Below are 17,641 nucleotides of genomic sequence, written 5' to 3'. Positions count from 1 at the left end.
AGCTTGTGTGTAATTCAAAATATTATTATCACCCGGCAAAGTTTTGTGTGAAAATTTCATGTTGGCGATGCTTTGTAGTTTATACCAACCAATTACAGGTATACCCAAGGACTGTCAAGCCTTGAGGAACTCCAAGATTGCTGGGGAACCAATCATCAGTGAACCTTGGTTGATAGACCCCGATCAGCTTGGACCACTTCCACCATTCCCTGTATACTGTGAGATGCCAAAGGAAGTGCCAATCGGAATAACAGTGGGTGTTAGCTTATGTAATATTTTTAAAAATATTTATGAAAGTAAAACTCTAATGTCTTAATTATGATTGCTTAGACGTAAACTAACTGTTATTATCTCTGCCAAGAGGTTGTGTATTTTTGTGTGCACAGCGATAATCAAGGATCACCTGTAAATAAGTAAACATTTATATGTCTGTCAGTCAGCAACTATATGGAAAGAGTTATAGAGGGATTTGAACTACGTTTTGCGGACAGGTTGGCCTTGGGGTAAGGGTAAATCCATTAAACATTGGTGTTTATTGCAAATTATTCATCAACTTAGTATGTAGTGGGGATTTTTGTATATTTAGCCGTCGCGGAGGTTTCCTTTCTGGCAGTGTCTTCTACTTGTGTTATATATCATGTTAAATCTGCATTTAACTTTATCCAAATCAAGAATATAAATCAGTTTTAAATTTACATTTAACTTTTTATTTTGTAGGTGATAGAGCCCAAGGCTGAAAAACCAGAGGAAATCCCAGCTGCAGGCAAAGACATTCCAGTAGAGTATAAGTCGTCCACCACAGAGCAGCTGAGAGCCCTGACGGAGGTCTCAGAATACTGTACCCAGGAAATGAGTTACATCTGCAAAGACGCAGCTCTCAAATTGGGAGGAGAGTTTGGGGCCTACTCTAGAGAGGGTCAAGCTTTACCATACTGGGCTGGAAACTCAGGTAAGATCAGTGTTCTTTGCCTAGGGTATGCAGGGTGGCTGTGGAGCATTGAAGACCCCTGGAAACTCAGGTAAGTCACCCAGCCACTTCTTGTATTTGCATGACTGCTTTTATATGGAATATTTTTACACAATTAATTGTCTGTTTCATTTAACCTATATGATTGTTTTTTTCTCTGTCTGTAGGAGGTAAAGACGGCTGTAAGGGTGGTAAGTGCCAATGTGACAAGGCTGATGGGAAGGAATATACCGATGGTGGCAGCTTGCTGGACAAGAAAGTCCTCCCAGTATCCAGAGTTAACATCGCGGCAACACAGAAGGGGACTCGTAAACTCAAAGTAGAGGATCTGCGCTGTTTCGGTATGTTGTCAATTTCAATATAGTTTGGTATTGGCTAGAATGTCTTTTTGATATATTCTTTTTATTTCTAGTTAGGCTTTTATACAAGATAAACTTTAAGTGAGATATATATTTACCTTTGTAGTTTGGTTTGACTTAATATTTGTTTTTAAATTTCAGCTGTGCTCAAAACCTGTCATGAGATCAAGTTGGCTGACCAGGACAAGAACCCCAACTGGGCTGGTCGCTACGGAATCGATCCTGATGGTCCAGATGGGGTGGATCCATTTGCTGTGGACTGTGACTTCACAACTAACCCAGAGATTGGAATTACAGAGGTAAGGAATTACGTTTAGATTTGGGTGTGACTTGACATCCAGCCTGCAGATATGAATTACTCATCAGATAAACAAGTTCAGATCTAGTTTTGACTAGAAGATTTATTTACTTATATATTTATTTGATTGGTGTTTATGTCGTACTTAAGCATATTTCACTTATACGATGGGGGGTCAGCATTATGGTGGAAGGAAAAGGGGCAAAGCACTGGAGAACCTTGACTAAAAGAGATATAAATATATACACAAGTAGATATAAAAGTAAGATTTTTCTTATGTGGAAAAATGATAGAATAAAAAATTAAATGTGCCTCCTGAACCTAGAAAGTTGAGAAGGCTCATTTGTTTTTTATACACAAGTATATCTGGATGAAAAAAACTGAAACAGGGATCTATACACGATAAAAGTTTAATCTACGTATGAATGTACAATCAATCCACAGATCAAAATTACTGCAGTTATTTTAATAGATACTGATGTGTAATTGTTTTACCATGTGTAAATTTGTTATCATCTTGGGGACCAAAGCTATGAGATGCATTGTGAAATGCTTCATTCAGGTGTGAATTCACAACAAATTCTAAGATCACACTTATGGTTAAAGAGTTGTAATGGATTAACCGAGTTTTGAATTATCAATTGAGTGATAATTTCTATACAGTCTAGGTTCATCTGTAACTTCATATCCAACATTTGCTGGAAACTGAAGACTGGAATACACTTATGCGCTCACTTAAGACTTCATGTCATCAGCATGGTGTTATTATCAGCACGCTGTTAATAGTTTTGTAAATATATGTGTAAAAATGCTTAAATTTGTAGATCCCAAGTGATGTGAAGGATGAGATAACTGTTGGAAAGGAGCCCTTAAATCAACCAATCAAGTACGGCAATGTGTCACCAGAACAGGCTAATCAGTTGGCGAAGGTCTCAGAGTTTTGTTTACAGGTATGTCTGTACTATTAACTTAGCGGTTTGTTTCACAAATTATTCCCAAGCTCAGTGGTACTGCGTGCTGCAAGGGAATAAGAAGTTTCTACATTTACTGTCTGGGTTTACAAATGTTGAACTACTGTTCATGTAAAATTGTGTGAGTGAACAGTTTATCTGTGTATAATGAACCAGGTACCGTCATCGTTATGTACATTATTATTTCCGTCAGTTGCAGCTCACAACTCACAATTTTTTTCGTTTAATTTAAAAAAGGGCATGAAGTACAAGTGTAAGAAGGCTGCCCTCATGGGAGCTGGTGGAGCTTTCCTCGGTTATGATGGTAAAGAGTCAACCAAGTTTGCTGGGGCTGACAATGGGGACAAGGACGGTTGCGCCTGTGTGGTACTGGGCACCTGCCCTGACAAGAAAACATGCAGGTGTGATGCCGTTGGCCCCATGGAAGCAGAGGAAGGAGACTTTGTGACAAACAGAGACATCTTACCTGTGACGGGTGTGAAATCAGACGGAGTGACTGAGGAAGGAGCTGAGGCTTCCTTCTCAGTGGGCAACCTCAGGTGTGGACCCAAGCCATTCGGTAAGTGCTAAAACCTGAACCCAAATATACGGATGAAATAAGTTGTAAATTTCACTCAGTAGTCGTTTTTGATAAAATCTCTTGGTCCAGGGTACATGTAAACGTAGTATGGAATAATCTTAAGGTCCCCGGATCATGATAATGACCGTGCTTTTTATGTTCAGATCTGCCTGAAGATTGCCAACAGGCTCTGGACTGGGGTTACAAGACAGGAGAAGCCCTGATCTGGCCAGGCAAAGAAGTAGCCCCCTTCCTGGTCATGTGTGAAATGGATACCAATCCCGGAAAAGGTATTTCATTAAAGTGGTTGATGCACTGTATCTTTCCTATGATTTCGGTTGAATGATGGCTTGACAACTGTCATTTCATCGATATAGTAAGGTGACATCATCACAACAAATCCTAGCAGTGTGTTGCTCTTGTAAGCAGACTGGCACTGTTTTCCGTGTGAGTGAAGCGTGAAAAGTTACGTTTGTGCAGGATTGCCCAATGAAACAGTCCAGCATTTCACACCCGTCGTTTTTGCCGTCTTAGGCCAAGGACGATGGATTGATACGGTCTCTAGTGGGATAAATGTTGAAGTTAGTGTTTTAGGTTAATTTGGGTATGGGATGTAAATATTCTACAAAACTTTTGAACACGCCAACCTCTTTCTTTACCAACCTGTGTCATTGATGATGGACTAACAAAATCTATTGTCTTTTGTCACTGGCGTAACCAGAGTTCGTGGGGCAGTGTGTGGAGTGATTAATAGTACATGCACACGCAAAATCACAGCTAAAACTACAGAAACTAAATTTCTGTAGGGCCTGTGCTTTGTAAACTGACAATGGTTGTCAGAACAACACTGGCAAGTTTGGGTTATCTCTTGGTATATACAAAATGCATTAACAAAATGCAAATAATCCAGTTTTTGTTCTGTAAAATCTTTTTATTTTGTCAAATCTAGGTTTATTTTATACGATAAGGTTATATATGGTTGATGACGTGCAAACGATTACAGCATGGAAAGTAAAAACAGAGCAACATTTGTGTGTATTATTGAAATGATGCAATTTTTATAGGAAACTTGCGTGGATTTACTGGCTTGTGTTGAAATGTAAATTATGCACTTACTTAGGTGTTACCATTGTACCAACTGCCGTAAAGGATGCCCCTGTTGTTGGGGTGACAGACATCCCTGTGAAGTATGACGGAGCCAGTCCAGAACAGATCAAGGCTCTGGTGGACGAGTCAGACAAGTGTCAGCTACCCATGAAATATGACTGCTCAGCTACCAAGGTAAGTTTGGGCAGAAATACATGTCCACTAAGTTACATGTGCAATATACATGTACATACGGTAATGACTTAACATTTCTAACATTTAAACTGTTTTATTGATCTTAGGAAAGTATTGTGTAGTTTGTTTGCAAGATAGGATAATGTTCCACTGGGAATTGTTTGGGTAAAAGTTTTAGGCCATTTACCATACATGTAATCTATATTGTTTTGTAGTAAGCGTTTCTAACTGAATGATCATGATTATTACTCTTAAATGGGATCAACAGACTTTGTTTGTCTGAAGTTCAAGGAAATAGACTGTTTTGCAGTCCTAATTTGCCCAGGTACATGTATGCCTTCCAGGGTTTTGTGGGAGCTGATAAGTGTTTCTGTCTTCGTTGGTGTGTGTGTAGTGGTGTACCTTTGCACCTGTTGAAAGCAACTTTAAGTATAGACTTGTGTTTGTCATGAAAAGACACTGGGTTTGACTATGGATGTGCTGTTGAATTTCTCTTTTTAATTCAGCGTTTTAGTTCTCAGTTTTCATTGTAAATAAACTTCCTTCGCCTTAAGAAAATAAACTTCAGAAGACATGAAACATATTACATTGTTGTGATATATATGTTACTTATATGTTATACTTACTTATACATAATTGTGCTCATTTTCAGTTTTCGAATGCATTTTCGATGGTGACCCCAGAGAAGGAGGATGTGAAGTTCTTTGCTGCAGGTCGCAATAGTGGGATGTGTAACTGTGGAGATCAGAAGAGATGTGGGGGCGATGACGGACGCAAGGAAATGGAGAAGAGGTCTGGGGCAAATTACAAATAGTGTTCTGGACTATCAATCTAGATTCTTCTAGATGATGGTATTTTTGAAAATTTTCTTGACGTTGTTTGCCTTCTACCATTATGGCTGGCACACAAAATTCACCAGCTTGCAGATGAAAGTTTATGTGTCACATCTGGTAAAGTTTGCCCGTTGGTTTCTGGGTTATGTTCAGCTCTCCGTGGTTCCTTCTTTGAAAATTGAGTGCTGTCATTTTGAACCGAGTGAAATATTCTTGAATTGGGCATTAAACAACAATCTGTCAATCATTCTTTTCATATGAAGTAGATATGTATAATATATATATATGTGATATGTGACTTGAGTTGGCTCATGTTCACAAAGCCAGTACGTGTACTCCATACACCTTCATTGGATGGCTTGATGGCAGGAGCTCTTCATGCTGTTCACAAAGCTAATACGTGTACTGCGTACACCTTCACTGGATGCCTTGATGGCAGGAGCTATTCATGCTGTTCACAAAGCCAATACGTGTACTGCGTACACCTTCACTGGATGCCTTGATGGCAGGAGCTCTTCGTGCTGTTCACAAAGCCAATACGTGTACTCCATACACCTTCATTGGATGGCTTGATGGCAGGAGCTCTTCATGCTGTTCACAAAGCCAATACGTGTACTGCGTACACCTTCATTGGATGGCTTGAAGGCAGGAGCTCTTCATGCTGTTCACAAAGCCAATAAGTGTACTCCTTACACCTTCATGGGATGGCTTGATGGCAGGAGCTCTTCATGCTGTTCACAAAGCCAATACGTGTACTCCTTACACCTTCATTGGATGTCTTGATGGCAGGAGCTATTCATGCTGTTCACAAAGCCAATACGTGTACTGCGTACACCTTCATTGGATGTCTTGATGGCAGGAGCTCTTCATGTTGCTCACAAGGCCAATACATGTACTCCTTACACCTTCATTGGATGTCTTGATGGCAAGAGCTCTTCATGCTGTTCACAAAGCCAACTCATGTACTCCTTACACCTTCATGGGATGGCTTGATGGCAGGAGCTCTTCATGCTATTCACAAAGCCAATACGTGTACTCCTTACACCTTCATTGGATGTCTTGATGGCAGGAGCTATTCATGCTGTTCACAAAGCCAATACGTGTACTGCGTACACCTTCACTGGATGCCTTGATGGCAGGAGCTCTTCATGCTGTTCACAAAGCCAATACGTGTACTGCGTACACCTTCATTGGATGTCTTGATGGCAGGAGCTCTTCATGTTGCTCACAAGGCCAATACATGTACTCCTTACACCTTCATTGGATGTCTTGATGGCAAGAGCTCTTCATGCTGTTCACAAAGCCAACTCATGTACTCCTTACACCTTCATGGGATGGCTTGATGGCAGGAGCTCTTCATGCTATTCACAAAGCCAATACGTGTACTCCTTACACCTTCATTGGATGTCTTGATGGCAGGAGCTATTCATGCTGTTCACAAAGCCAATACGTGTACTGCGTACACCTTCACTGGATGCCTTGATGGCAGGAGCTCTTCATGCTGTTCACAAAGCCAATACATGTACTCCTTACACCTTCATTGGATGTCTTGATGGCAGGAGCTATTCATGCTGTTCACAAAGCCAATACGTGTACTGCGTACACCTTCACTGGATGCCTTGATGGCAGGAGCACTTCGTGCTGTTCACAAAGCCAATACGTGTACTGCGTACACCATCACTGGATGCCTTGATGGCAGGAGCTCTTCATGCTGTTCGCAAAGCCAATACATGTACTCCTTACACCTTCATGGGATGGCAGGAGCTCTTCATTCTGTTTACTAACTGAGTTTAACCAGTAAAAATCTGTTTGCGCTCAAAGTCTAATCTAAGCGAATTCCACATAGCAATTTATGAGTATAGTAAAAAATTTAAAGTTCAGAAAAGTGTGGCGCCCAAAAAGGAAATTGCTACAACCCAGCCTTAATATTTGATAAACACAATCAGGTTTAACTTCTAAGGCGCACAAGTTACCATTAAAAAAATTTCAATTTTTGACTAAAGCCGAAACCATCTTAATTGTTGGAATATTTGCTCTAAGTTGTTAACCTGGAGTGAAATTAATGTGGGGACAGAGACATTTCTGTGTACACAGAATGTGCAAATCAAAATTCTTCCCAGATGGATGTGTATAAGCTGTGAAGGTTCGGTGTGAAGGTACCTGTAAAACATGATAAAAATTATGCTTCAGATATATCCTTGTCATTCTGTTGAATGTCATCCTTCTGTAACCTGTGTTCTCTGCCAGGAACTGTAACTGTGATGTGGGAGACACCAAGTGGAGGAAGGATGCGGGTATTTATGGTCTACAGGGAGAGATGCCGGTCACGTCTATCAAGTTCCAGTTACAGGGTGGTGTTACCGCCCAGGGCAAACTGACACTAGGCAATCTCTACTGTACAGACAAACCCATTGGTAAGCAATAGGAAACATTGTTCAAGTATACTCGATACATGTGCTTTGGTACTTTACATAACCGTGTAAGGTGAGGTGTTGTGAGAGTGGGGAAAGCAACATCTGTGTTAGTGTCTAGGTGAGATTTTTTGTTAAGGTCAGCTACTCCATTAACGTTAAGTTCCAGAGTAAGGCTGTATGTTTATATGTAGATATCTGTACATCTTCTTGATGCAGATGCTTTGAACACGTAGAACTCTGAATTCTGAGATTATATAGGATTTTTGTCCAAAAGTTTAGGCGAAGTTTTGATATCTTCTTCTATTTGATGTAGACAAATGTTTAGAGATTTGTATGTACATGGTTACATAAATCAAATGTTCATTCAACTTTACGCAGCTATTTAATATAAAGCTCTTTTGGGCGAGGTGACAGGTTTCTCATGACAACTCCTAGTAATGGTTGTTTCAGTTTGTCATTCGTGTAGACTATGGGTCATTTTTTCTACATGTCTAACATTATCCGTTCTTGTATCTCTTTTTGTATGCTCTTAAACATGGCTTTGGTGTAATTTCCACATCCTACTGCTGTTAACTTCTAAGTTAATCAGATTTAAAACCTTTTACAATAGTTTGATAATACACTTTGATATGATCTATACTGACATCTGTTTGCAGACTTGGATGAATGTGAACTTGGCTTTAACGACTGTCACGAAAAGGCCAAATGTATCAACAGGAATGGTTATTATCAGTGTGTATGTGAAGAGGGATTCCGAGGCAGAGGCAACCCAGAGGTCTGGGCCAATGGCAGGGAGTGTTATGGTGAGTTATGGCATATGACCCAATGGCAGGGAGTGTTATGGTGAGTTATGGCAATTAAGCCAATGGCAGGGAGTGTTATGGTGAGTTGTGGCAATTGGGCCAATGGCAGGTAGTGTTACGAAGAGTTATTGCAGAGGAATGATTACATGAATGAGGTAGAAGGTTAATGATTTAACTGTAGCATTTATATGGCAAAGAGTTGATATAAGTTTGCAGAAAGAAAGCGCAGATTGATTGCTTATTTTATGAAAACGGATTTATCCCCCAAATAGGGATCTAGTGTAATAAATGACTGGATTAAATTTGACTAATATAGCATTTCCTTGTATTTCCAGATGATGACGAGTGTGCCTTGGGTCTGTGTCCTGACAACTCTGCCTGTAAGAATGAACCAGGCAGCTACAGCTGCACATGTAATGAAGGATACAAGCAAGACGAATCAGGAAACTGCATCGGTAAGAATATTACTCCTGCTTTTTTCTGTGGAAGTTTCTGTATAGGTATAAATAGCAGAGTATTGTCTCCTTTATGTAGCTTTTTGTTACAAAGCGTGAATCTCTCCGTTAGACATCTAGGGCCAATTCAACAAAGCCATTTTTAAGTCTTTTTATATCGCTCAGTTATTGGTACTGATAGTCGAAATTTGGATACATTTGGCTGAAAATAACACTGATGAGGTGAACAAAATATTTCATTATAAAACCGAAAAATAAGCTTTAAGATAGTATTTTGAATTTTGACTTAAGTCAGAAATGTCTTTGTGGAATCGGTTCCCGTACTTCTTGGGCCGTCTTCCACTACCCTGTTTGACCTACCACTTGAGGCCGTTGTTGGCTGGCACTCATATTAGCACTTAGTGCTTCTTTTTTATGTGTATGTTTACCTTTCAATGTTATATATGACATAATTAGTGTTGTATTATATTTGCTATATATTTTGATATGACGCTAAAGTATATCTGAAGAGTTTCCTTAAGATTACATCCTAAAGTTACCTCGATAAATAAAGATACAATTATTATTATATATTTATTACAGTGACTGTTCTGTGCCTACTGCACTAACATTAGATTGTTCTCATCAAACTGTTTTATTTCAGACATTGACAAGTGCATTGAACGTACAGCCAAGCGTAAAATCTTAGCACACTTTAGAACAAAACATCACTAAAATATTAATGCGTAGTGATTTAGAACCAGGTTATTAATTAGAAATAAGTGACACTTATTAGTTTTGTTTTTTAGACATTGATGAGTGTACTGAAGGTACAGCCAAGTGTGACAAGAAAGCAGAATGCACCAACACTGAAGGTGGCTATGACTGTACTTGTAAAGTTGGAACTATTGGTGATGGCTTCAAATGCGAAGGTGAGTCAAGTAGGGCTTAGTATTCCGCTTGTTTGTCTGTGCGTCTCCTTCCAATCCACTCTGCCCATTTCAATGAAACTTACCATACAGATTGCATTTTTTCTGATTTTGTGCATGATTTTGTAATTTTTAAATTTAATTTTAATTGAGTAATTATTTTCGTAAGTATGCCCATTTAGGTCTTTAACTAACACTGCTTTCACTGTTTTCACCTTTTGTCCATGCATCTCCTCCCAAACTACTGTGCCGATTTTGGTGAAACTTACAATACATCTTTCCTATCATCTGAAGTTGAGCATGCTTAAGTTTAATGTCTGTTGGGTAGTCACTTTCATAATTATCCCCGCTGAGGTACTATTTCCATGTACACTGTAGTCTCCTCTGATTGCTATATTTCTCCATTCAAACTGGATGTACCAGTAGTGCAACCAATGCACATCACGAATGGTCCATGAAACTTGAAGCCAAACTATGCAACATTATGTCCTTTCATTCCTTTTAACGTTTTCTTAGTTTTTCTTTCTTTTATTTTTGGAAATGTTGGGGGATGGAAGGGGGTTATTTCAGAAATCCAGATTCTAGTTGTTTTAACCGGCTTAAGACTACCAAGATACAACACAACACTACATCAACATACCAAAAAAATAAGCACTAAATTTTCGAAATTTTACTGATGAGTGTGAACCCTCTGTGTATTAAAAGTATTTCCCTTTTTATTTTCCATGTTTATAGCTCGAAGGAGACATTCTTGTGCACATAAATGTAATAATGGATTATTACTGAAAATTTAGACACTTTTATTTGACCCACCCAGTAGTGTATTCATGAAATGCCTCTGTTGTGTTTTTTCCTTCCAGTGTCTGGAACCTGTTCTGTGGTTGGCCCCCATGTTGTGACATTTGACAGAAAGAGGATTGACTTTTCCTCTGGCTGTCTCTACACCTTGGCTAGAGATTCCTGCTCTAACCTGGCAAAATTGGGAAAACCAACATTTGAAGTTCAGGCCAGATTTTACCACAGGGATGAAGCCATGAAGGAACGCGGAGTTGCTGTGATCAAGGAACTTTATGTGCTAATTGGAGGTCACGTAAGTAATTCAGTTTTACAGACAGACTGGCACTGAGCTATGAACCGGCTTGGAAAATGTTATTCTCTTTTAGCAAATACTGAACCAGTATGCAAAATTCATAGAGTGTAAGAAAAAACTATTTATTTGTGTCAAATTCATTTATCCAATGTTTCGTATTTTTGTTTTGTAGAATACTGTTTACATTGCATCAGAGGGCCACCGTGGCCGAGGGGGTTAGCATGCCACCCTGGTGCAATGACACAGGAGCCTCTACCAATGCGGCTCTGACAGGTTTCCTCCCACCATAATGCTGGCCGCCCTTCTATAAGTGAAATATTTTTGGCGTAAAACACCAATCAAATAAACAAATAAATCTATTGTGATTGTGGACTTTGATTTACGTATGTATTTGTAGGAGTGCATTAAACTGATGACCGACATCGGTGTAGACATTGTAGCAAATTACCTGGATTCGTGTTCATTTGACACATGTGCTACCTTACCTGAGTTCAAGGCAGCACTTTATGAAAAACACATTGAATCAATCAATACTTATTTATTTATAAAATGAAAGATAATAGATAACAGATGTATTAGACCACCACGAGGAATTGCTGTGTAATTTTATGTACTTTTAAAATGCGCTGGGTATGAAATTTTCTATCAGCTGTTGGATAACAATATTTTCAGTGTCAGGGACCCTACTGTGATGAATTCAACATCCAAGGGCATGTAGACTGACTAGCAAGTTTTTATATTTGTGGGTTCATGGTGCTATTATACAATGTTAACATGCTAGCGTACATGTAACAAAACGACTCCGGAGTTCACGTTTAGCTCATGCTGGCTTCCTCTCCAGTCGTATGTGGGATGGTCTTTTAACAACTTGAGGATGGTCATTGACACCCCCCCCCCCCCACCCAGGTTATCCCAACTTCATCCTACCATAATAGTAACTAGTGTTTTGTTAAATATTCTTCAGTTCGTTTTAAAAAAATAAATAAATAAAGATTATATTACGTACAACAAAGAATCTACTTTCTCTTCGATGCTTCACATTTCTTTCCTTCTCCTTTAACAAGAATAGATATTGCTTCATTTTTACAGACAGTTGGATTCCTGCAGGAAGGAAAGGTTACCCTGGATGGTGTTGTTATAGGACTGCCAGCTGAGGTTGTCAAAGGGGTTCAGGTCTTCAGAGTTGGGAAAAATGCAGTAAGTGGCTGTGCACAGTTAGCTTTTATCTAAAGTTATTACCGTGAAGTGTCTGTGTTGTTTGGCTGGGTGCCAGTTCATATCGGTATACCTGGAAATGAGCTTGCTGACCAGTTGGCTAAACAAGCTCCACTGGTACCTGGTATAACTCTCACTGTCCCCCTATCGTCGAAAGAGGCAGAACGAATGTGATAATTCCGACAAAGAGAGCTATTTCCATGAACGTAACGCATATGTTACTTTATGCTATGGCCTGTCACTTATCGTCGTCAGGATGAAATGTTATTATTTCGACTACTATCTGATCATCTACCAGTTCTTTGTGAAGAACACTACCTCCCATCTTACATAAATTTTCGTTGCCTACCCCACACGTACCCGCGGCATTTGTTGTACACAGAATTACGACCCCTAGGCATCCGTCGCTTTAATGAAGTTACAGTATTGAGCCCTATGAAAAATCCCAAAAAGGCATTTCAGGCTGTTGCCAAATTCTTAACTTGATATAAGCGTCATATCCGACATTCATATACCGTTCGAAGTCCGTAAAGGGCGTTCCAAGTTGATAATCGCAAGATCCATTTTTAAAACAACGTTCAATACTAGCTCCCAAAGACAAAGGTATGTAAGAAATTATACAAATAGGAAATAAAGCCGGTAACACAACAGTGGATATTGCAGGCATGAATTCCGTATCAGAGTTCAAATTCGTAGTCCATGAATGAGTTTCAGGTCAAATAACAGTTAAACAAGTATCTCAGTTGCGCTTTGATTTCAACTGTTCATAAAGGCATCATGCAGATGTAATGAGCATGGCTACCTTTACGGTCCCTAGCCCCAGGTTAAGCCATATTAGATACAGTTCGAAAATGACGAGCGTTATAGACCTTAACCGAACAGATTGTGATTCAAAAGTAACGGACGATTACGTCTTTCCCGTTAATATGTAAAGATCTCATACTACAAGAGGCACCATCTATGATGTTACACATGACATGCTGGTCTGTATAAAAGCTGTCTACAAGATAAACCGTTACACTGGGCAACCAGCGCCATCTATGCTGTTAAATACCATGTACGCGATAGATAAGTACATAAGGATAACAGCGCCGTCTATGTGGTTGATCACAATACAGATCGCCAGAGATTCTGAACGCTCTGCCCATACCTGCTAACGAGAGTGTTATACTCATTGCAAAATTTGAGACACTTAGAATAAAGGCGTTTGATGGAGTATTCTTGACAAACTAGTTTTTGAACTAACAACAAATACTACAGGCGAGATATGTATACGCCATATGCAGGACCCTTATTGGATATTCCTATCCAAGTAAGGCTAATTTACAATATCAAAATTGAAATTATCCCTTTTGTCGTAAAGGTGGCGTGAAAGGGGACCTTGTTTGTCTTTGTACAGATATAGATCCAAATAACATGTCCCATGAGAACTGTTGTCTGATCTGATGATCTTTTGTCACCTTTAAATACAATGAAGGCGGATAGATGCCGTAGATTCTAGGTGCTCTAAGGAAATTACATGAATAATTATGGTGACTTAATTGAACTACAGATTTTTTAAAAATATTACATAAATAATTGAAGGTAAAGAACTCCAAGCGCTGGCTGGCTTGCATTGGTCAAACCGATTAGATAAGTTACCACATTCGATGAAAAGAAAAACAGCCTCAAACAGTGTTGGATATTTTTTCTATATTCGTACGGACACACGTGCTGCCTGATAGCAACAATGACCGACAGTGTACGAGTCAATATATTTCCTTGCTTCAACTTTCAAAAGAGTTTAATCCATCTCCAGAACTCTTCCCATCCAGAATCTCTGGCGCTGTGCTTCATGACTAATTCCGCTTAACCCGGGGCTAGGGGTTGGATATTCATCGTGTTGAATTAGATCGGCACACTGGAAACTTTTGACTACTTCTCTTTGCATGATTCTGTCCTAATTTCATACTCTATATACTGTCTTAGTTCTTTGGTGGTTTGTGTTCGACGTCGTTTTGGGAATTTGGCTTGTGATTGTTGACCGCAGCCCTCCATATTGGTTGATGGCTGCTATATGAATGTCTGTTTCGACGCATAGATTTATAGTGTTTTTGTCAATAAAATGAGATGCTATAACCTTTTTTCTGACCTTTTCTGATCAAGTGACATGTATGTGTTTTTTTCCAGCGTCTTGTCTCCAAGGAACTCGGCCTCAAAGTGATAGTTCAGAAAGGGTCCAAGATGAAAATCAAGGTCGAAGAGAAGTACCAAGAGAAAGTGTGTGGCATCTGTGGTAACTACAACGGTAAACTGGATGATGACCTTATCGCTGGTCCCCTTTGTGATGCTCCGGGCCAACCTGTAAGTGGTCGCACTTGGAATGAATGATTTTCTCTTAACACCACATCAATAAAATAACTGCCATATCTTGGCCACTGTTACTGTACGATGTCGGTGTTCTTTCTTGGAAAGGGTAATGCAAGGTATACGGTTTAAAATACCCACAATGTGTTGGTGTATTTGAAATTTGTGTATTTGTCAGACCCAGAATGTGTTGTTGTATGTGATATTTGTATATTTGCCATATAAAGAATGTGTCGCTTAATGTGATATTTGTGTATTTGGCAAACCCAGAATGTGCCCCTGTAATTAGTATTTGTGTATTTGTCATATCCAAAATATGTTCCCATATGTAGTATATGCGTATTTAAATGACATAGAATGTACTGCTGTATTAGGTATTTGCGTATTTGTCAGATCCAGAATGCGTTGCTTTATGTGATATTTGTGTATTTGGCACGCCCAGAATGTGCTGTATGTAGTATTTATCAGACCCAGAATGTGCTGCTGTATGTGGTATTTGTGTATTTATCAGATCCAAAATATGTTGCAGTATACAGTATATGTGTACTTAAATGACGTAGAATGAAACAATGCATTAGGTATTTGTGTATTTGTCAGTCCCAGGATGTGCTGCGGTGTGTGGTATTTGTATATTTGTCAGACCTAGAATGCCCTGCTGTATGTGGTATTTGTGTATTTGGCAGATCCAAAATGCTCTGCAGTATATGGTATCTGTGTATTTGTGTACTTGTCAGACTCAGGATGCTCTGCTGTATTAGGTATTTTTGTATTTGCCAGACCCAGAATGCAAACACGCTGACCACATCCTGGATGGTGGAAGAGCCAGAGAATGCTGAGTGTGAGAAGCTTTGTGACATCGCTATAGAAGATCCTTGCACCACAGACACAGACCAGGCTGAGGCAGAGGGACTCTGCCAGGACATGATCAATGTTCAGTTAGTCGGCACATACAAGAAATTCGAGGTAAGTTTGAGTCTAATTTCCATTGCCATTGGGAAGTTGTTCGTGTTTTTGTGTATCTATCCAATATTCTATGTATTTACCATGTATTTAGCGCTGATGAATAAGCATGTCCATTTTTTCTTGTTTCTTTGGGAGGCGTGCATGATAGAGAAACATGTTGTAAAACACAAGTCATGATATGGCAATACATCCAATGTACAATTGTTTGGTGTATTACTGAGGACGATTGCTTCTCAGTAATGGATGAACATTTTGAAGTGAATTCACTTTCCTTAGCTGGACCTCAATGTTTTTCTTCGTACTTTTTGTCACGTAAAAAATTAGATACAGAAATATTGTTTGCCATCAAACTGCGGATGGTCGTGGGTTTCCCTCGGACTCTGACAGGTTTCCTCCCACCATAATGCTGGACGCTGTCGTATAAGTGAAATATTCTTGAGTACGGCTTAAAACACCAATCAAATAAACAAATAAATCTATTGTGATCGTGGAATTTGGTTTACATATGTATTTGTAGGAGTGCATTAAACTGATGACTGACATCGGTGTAGACATTGTGGCAAATTACCTGGATTCGTGTTCATTTGACACTTGTGCTACCTTACCTGAGGTTGAGGCAGCACTTTGTGATTTGGCCGAAGGCTTTGCCTTGGATTGCTTGGATAATGCTGGAATCAATATAGACATCAGTCGCTGGAGAATGGAAAACGGATGCGGTAAGGAGTAGAAAGAATGGTTTTTCTTCATGACTCTGTAGTCATTATGGATTGCCTTTTTAAATCCAAAATTTTTTAATGCATTTCAAAAACAGCCCAGAAATAAATCATAAAATAAAATAAATAGGTAAAATTATTTTAGATTTGATTTAAACGTTTTTTAAGTTGATGCATAATATAAGTCGGCTGTGCGAAGTGGAGTAACGTTATGGCGCAGTGTGGGTTTCCAGGTTGTTCCAAGGCTTGTGCTAAGGATAGTTTCTTTTAATGTAAATTTTTACATTAGTGTCCCCAAAATAATGGGCATTATGGCATTATGCACATTATTTCTTGTTTGATTATCTATTTATTTCAAACTATTCCCTGATTCTACAGTTGAGAAATGTGGTGAGAATATGGTGTACAAGAGTTGTGGTTCAGCTTGCCCAGAGACCTGCTCCTCTCCACTTGACAAACAATTCTGTACACAACAATGTGTACACGGCTGCTTCTGTGCTGAAGGCTTTGTGCTGGATAATGACAAGTGTGTCAAGAAGCAGGACTGTGGCTGTGTCATGGACAACAAGTACTACAGTGTAAGCTGGGTTTTGTGAATTTTGATGTGTACATGCCATTTTATCACATATTATTTCTGTAAATCTTTAACCTTTTCGACCTCAAAAGCACTTTGTACAGTGGGATTGATGCATACAATTATCATGAAAGTGATGATAAAATAATCCGTTTGTGTCACTAAAGATACAAATGTCATAAAACTGTGAAAGTAATTTCTCCACACACAATTGCTCTCTCAGAATTTTTCAAATTATTGGTTGCACAGGCGGTAGAAAAGTTTAAACAATTAGTGTAGTTGCTGTAGTTAGGTTTAGAGACTCTCCTTCATAAACGGGAGGCCTGGGTTCAAATTAAGCCTACTCTGGTCATACCTAAAATCTTGGCATTTGGTGCTCAGCATTCCACGATGTAGCTTGCATTTTGGTCTGTCCAGCGTCAGTAAACTCTGATTGGGTAAAATATTATATCTTCATAATCTTATTAAAGTCAGATTGTATGTACATTGTTGACACTGGTTACGATCTAACACACTAGTTATGATAGATCCATTCAGTGACCAGCTGTGAACTGAAAGGAGGTAAATCTTGAGAGGTCAGTTATGTCAGTACTAGCAGATCATTACGAGAAACTTGTTCTGATTGGGAACAGACATTGTCTGGTGGAAAAGAGGGACATTTACATTTTCTGTGGCAAAAGTAAAATGGTTTGAGAACATGGTTGACGCCTGAAAAAAAATTATCATACAAGACTGGAGACAGCTGAGCACATTACCTTTGACACTTCTCTCCGCCACTCGTTGACTAAACCTGTCCAAACCATGCCACATCTGCATGGGGAAGCTTTACACTGAAGTACATGTGTATATAAATTAAGATATTCTTCAATGTGCCAGTAAACTTAACGAATGT

At 39.2% G+C, this 17,641-nt stretch overlaps 2 protein-coding genes across 2 annotated transcripts in view; both read left to right on the top strand.

Annotated features, from left to right (window-relative positions):
* Positions 1–15,639, top strand: part of LOC135464292 (uncharacterized) — a 50,655-nt gene extending 35,016 nt beyond the window's left edge. Inside the window, exons 39-56 of the mRNA XM_064741749.1 lie at positions 99–253; positions 718–949; positions 1,135–1,308; positions 1,468–1,625; positions 2,449–2,574; positions 2,833–3,154; positions 3,319–3,444; positions 4,275–4,435; positions 5,088–5,227; positions 7,516–7,682; positions 8,339–8,485; positions 8,821–8,940; positions 9,729–9,851; positions 10,709–10,938; positions 12,028–12,135; positions 14,323–14,496; positions 15,277–15,462; positions 15,598–15,639. Coding sequence (XP_064597819.1) covers positions 99–253; positions 718–949; positions 1,135–1,308; positions 1,468–1,625; positions 2,449–2,574; positions 2,833–3,154; positions 3,319–3,444; positions 4,275–4,435; positions 5,088–5,227; positions 7,516–7,682; positions 8,339–8,485; positions 8,821–8,940; positions 9,729–9,851; positions 10,709–10,938; positions 12,028–12,135; positions 14,323–14,496; positions 15,277–15,462; positions 15,598–15,639 — 2,891 coding nt within the window. The remainder of the gene's footprint in view (positions 1–98; positions 254–717; positions 950–1,134; positions 1,309–1,467; positions 1,626–2,448; positions 2,575–2,832; positions 3,155–3,318; positions 3,445–4,274; positions 4,436–5,087; positions 5,228–7,515; positions 7,683–8,338; positions 8,486–8,820; positions 8,941–9,728; positions 9,852–10,708; positions 10,939–12,027; positions 12,136–14,322; positions 14,497–15,276; positions 15,463–15,597) is intronic.
* Positions 15,640–15,985: 346 nt separating this feature from the next.
* Positions 15,986–17,641, top strand: part of LOC135461553 (fibrillin-2-like) — a 49,906-nt gene continuing 48,250 nt past the window's right edge. Inside the window, exons 1-2 of the mRNA XM_064738703.1 lie at positions 15,986–16,178; positions 16,554–16,753. Coding sequence (XP_064594773.1) covers positions 15,995–16,178; positions 16,554–16,753 — 384 coding nt within the window. The 5' untranslated portion in view covers positions 15,986–15,994. The remainder of the gene's footprint in view (positions 16,179–16,553; positions 16,754–17,641) is intronic.

Source organism: Liolophura sinensis, chromosome 1 (assembly GCF_032854445.1).
Source record: "Liolophura sinensis isolate JHLJ2023 chromosome 1, CUHK_Ljap_v2, whole genome shotgun sequence".
Taxonomy (NCBI): Eukaryota; Metazoa; Mollusca; class Polyplacophora; order Chitonida; family Chitonidae; genus Liolophura; species Liolophura sinensis.
The sequence above is the reverse complement of the archived record's forward strand: the minus strand, read 5'-3'. Positions and strand labels throughout refer to the sequence as shown.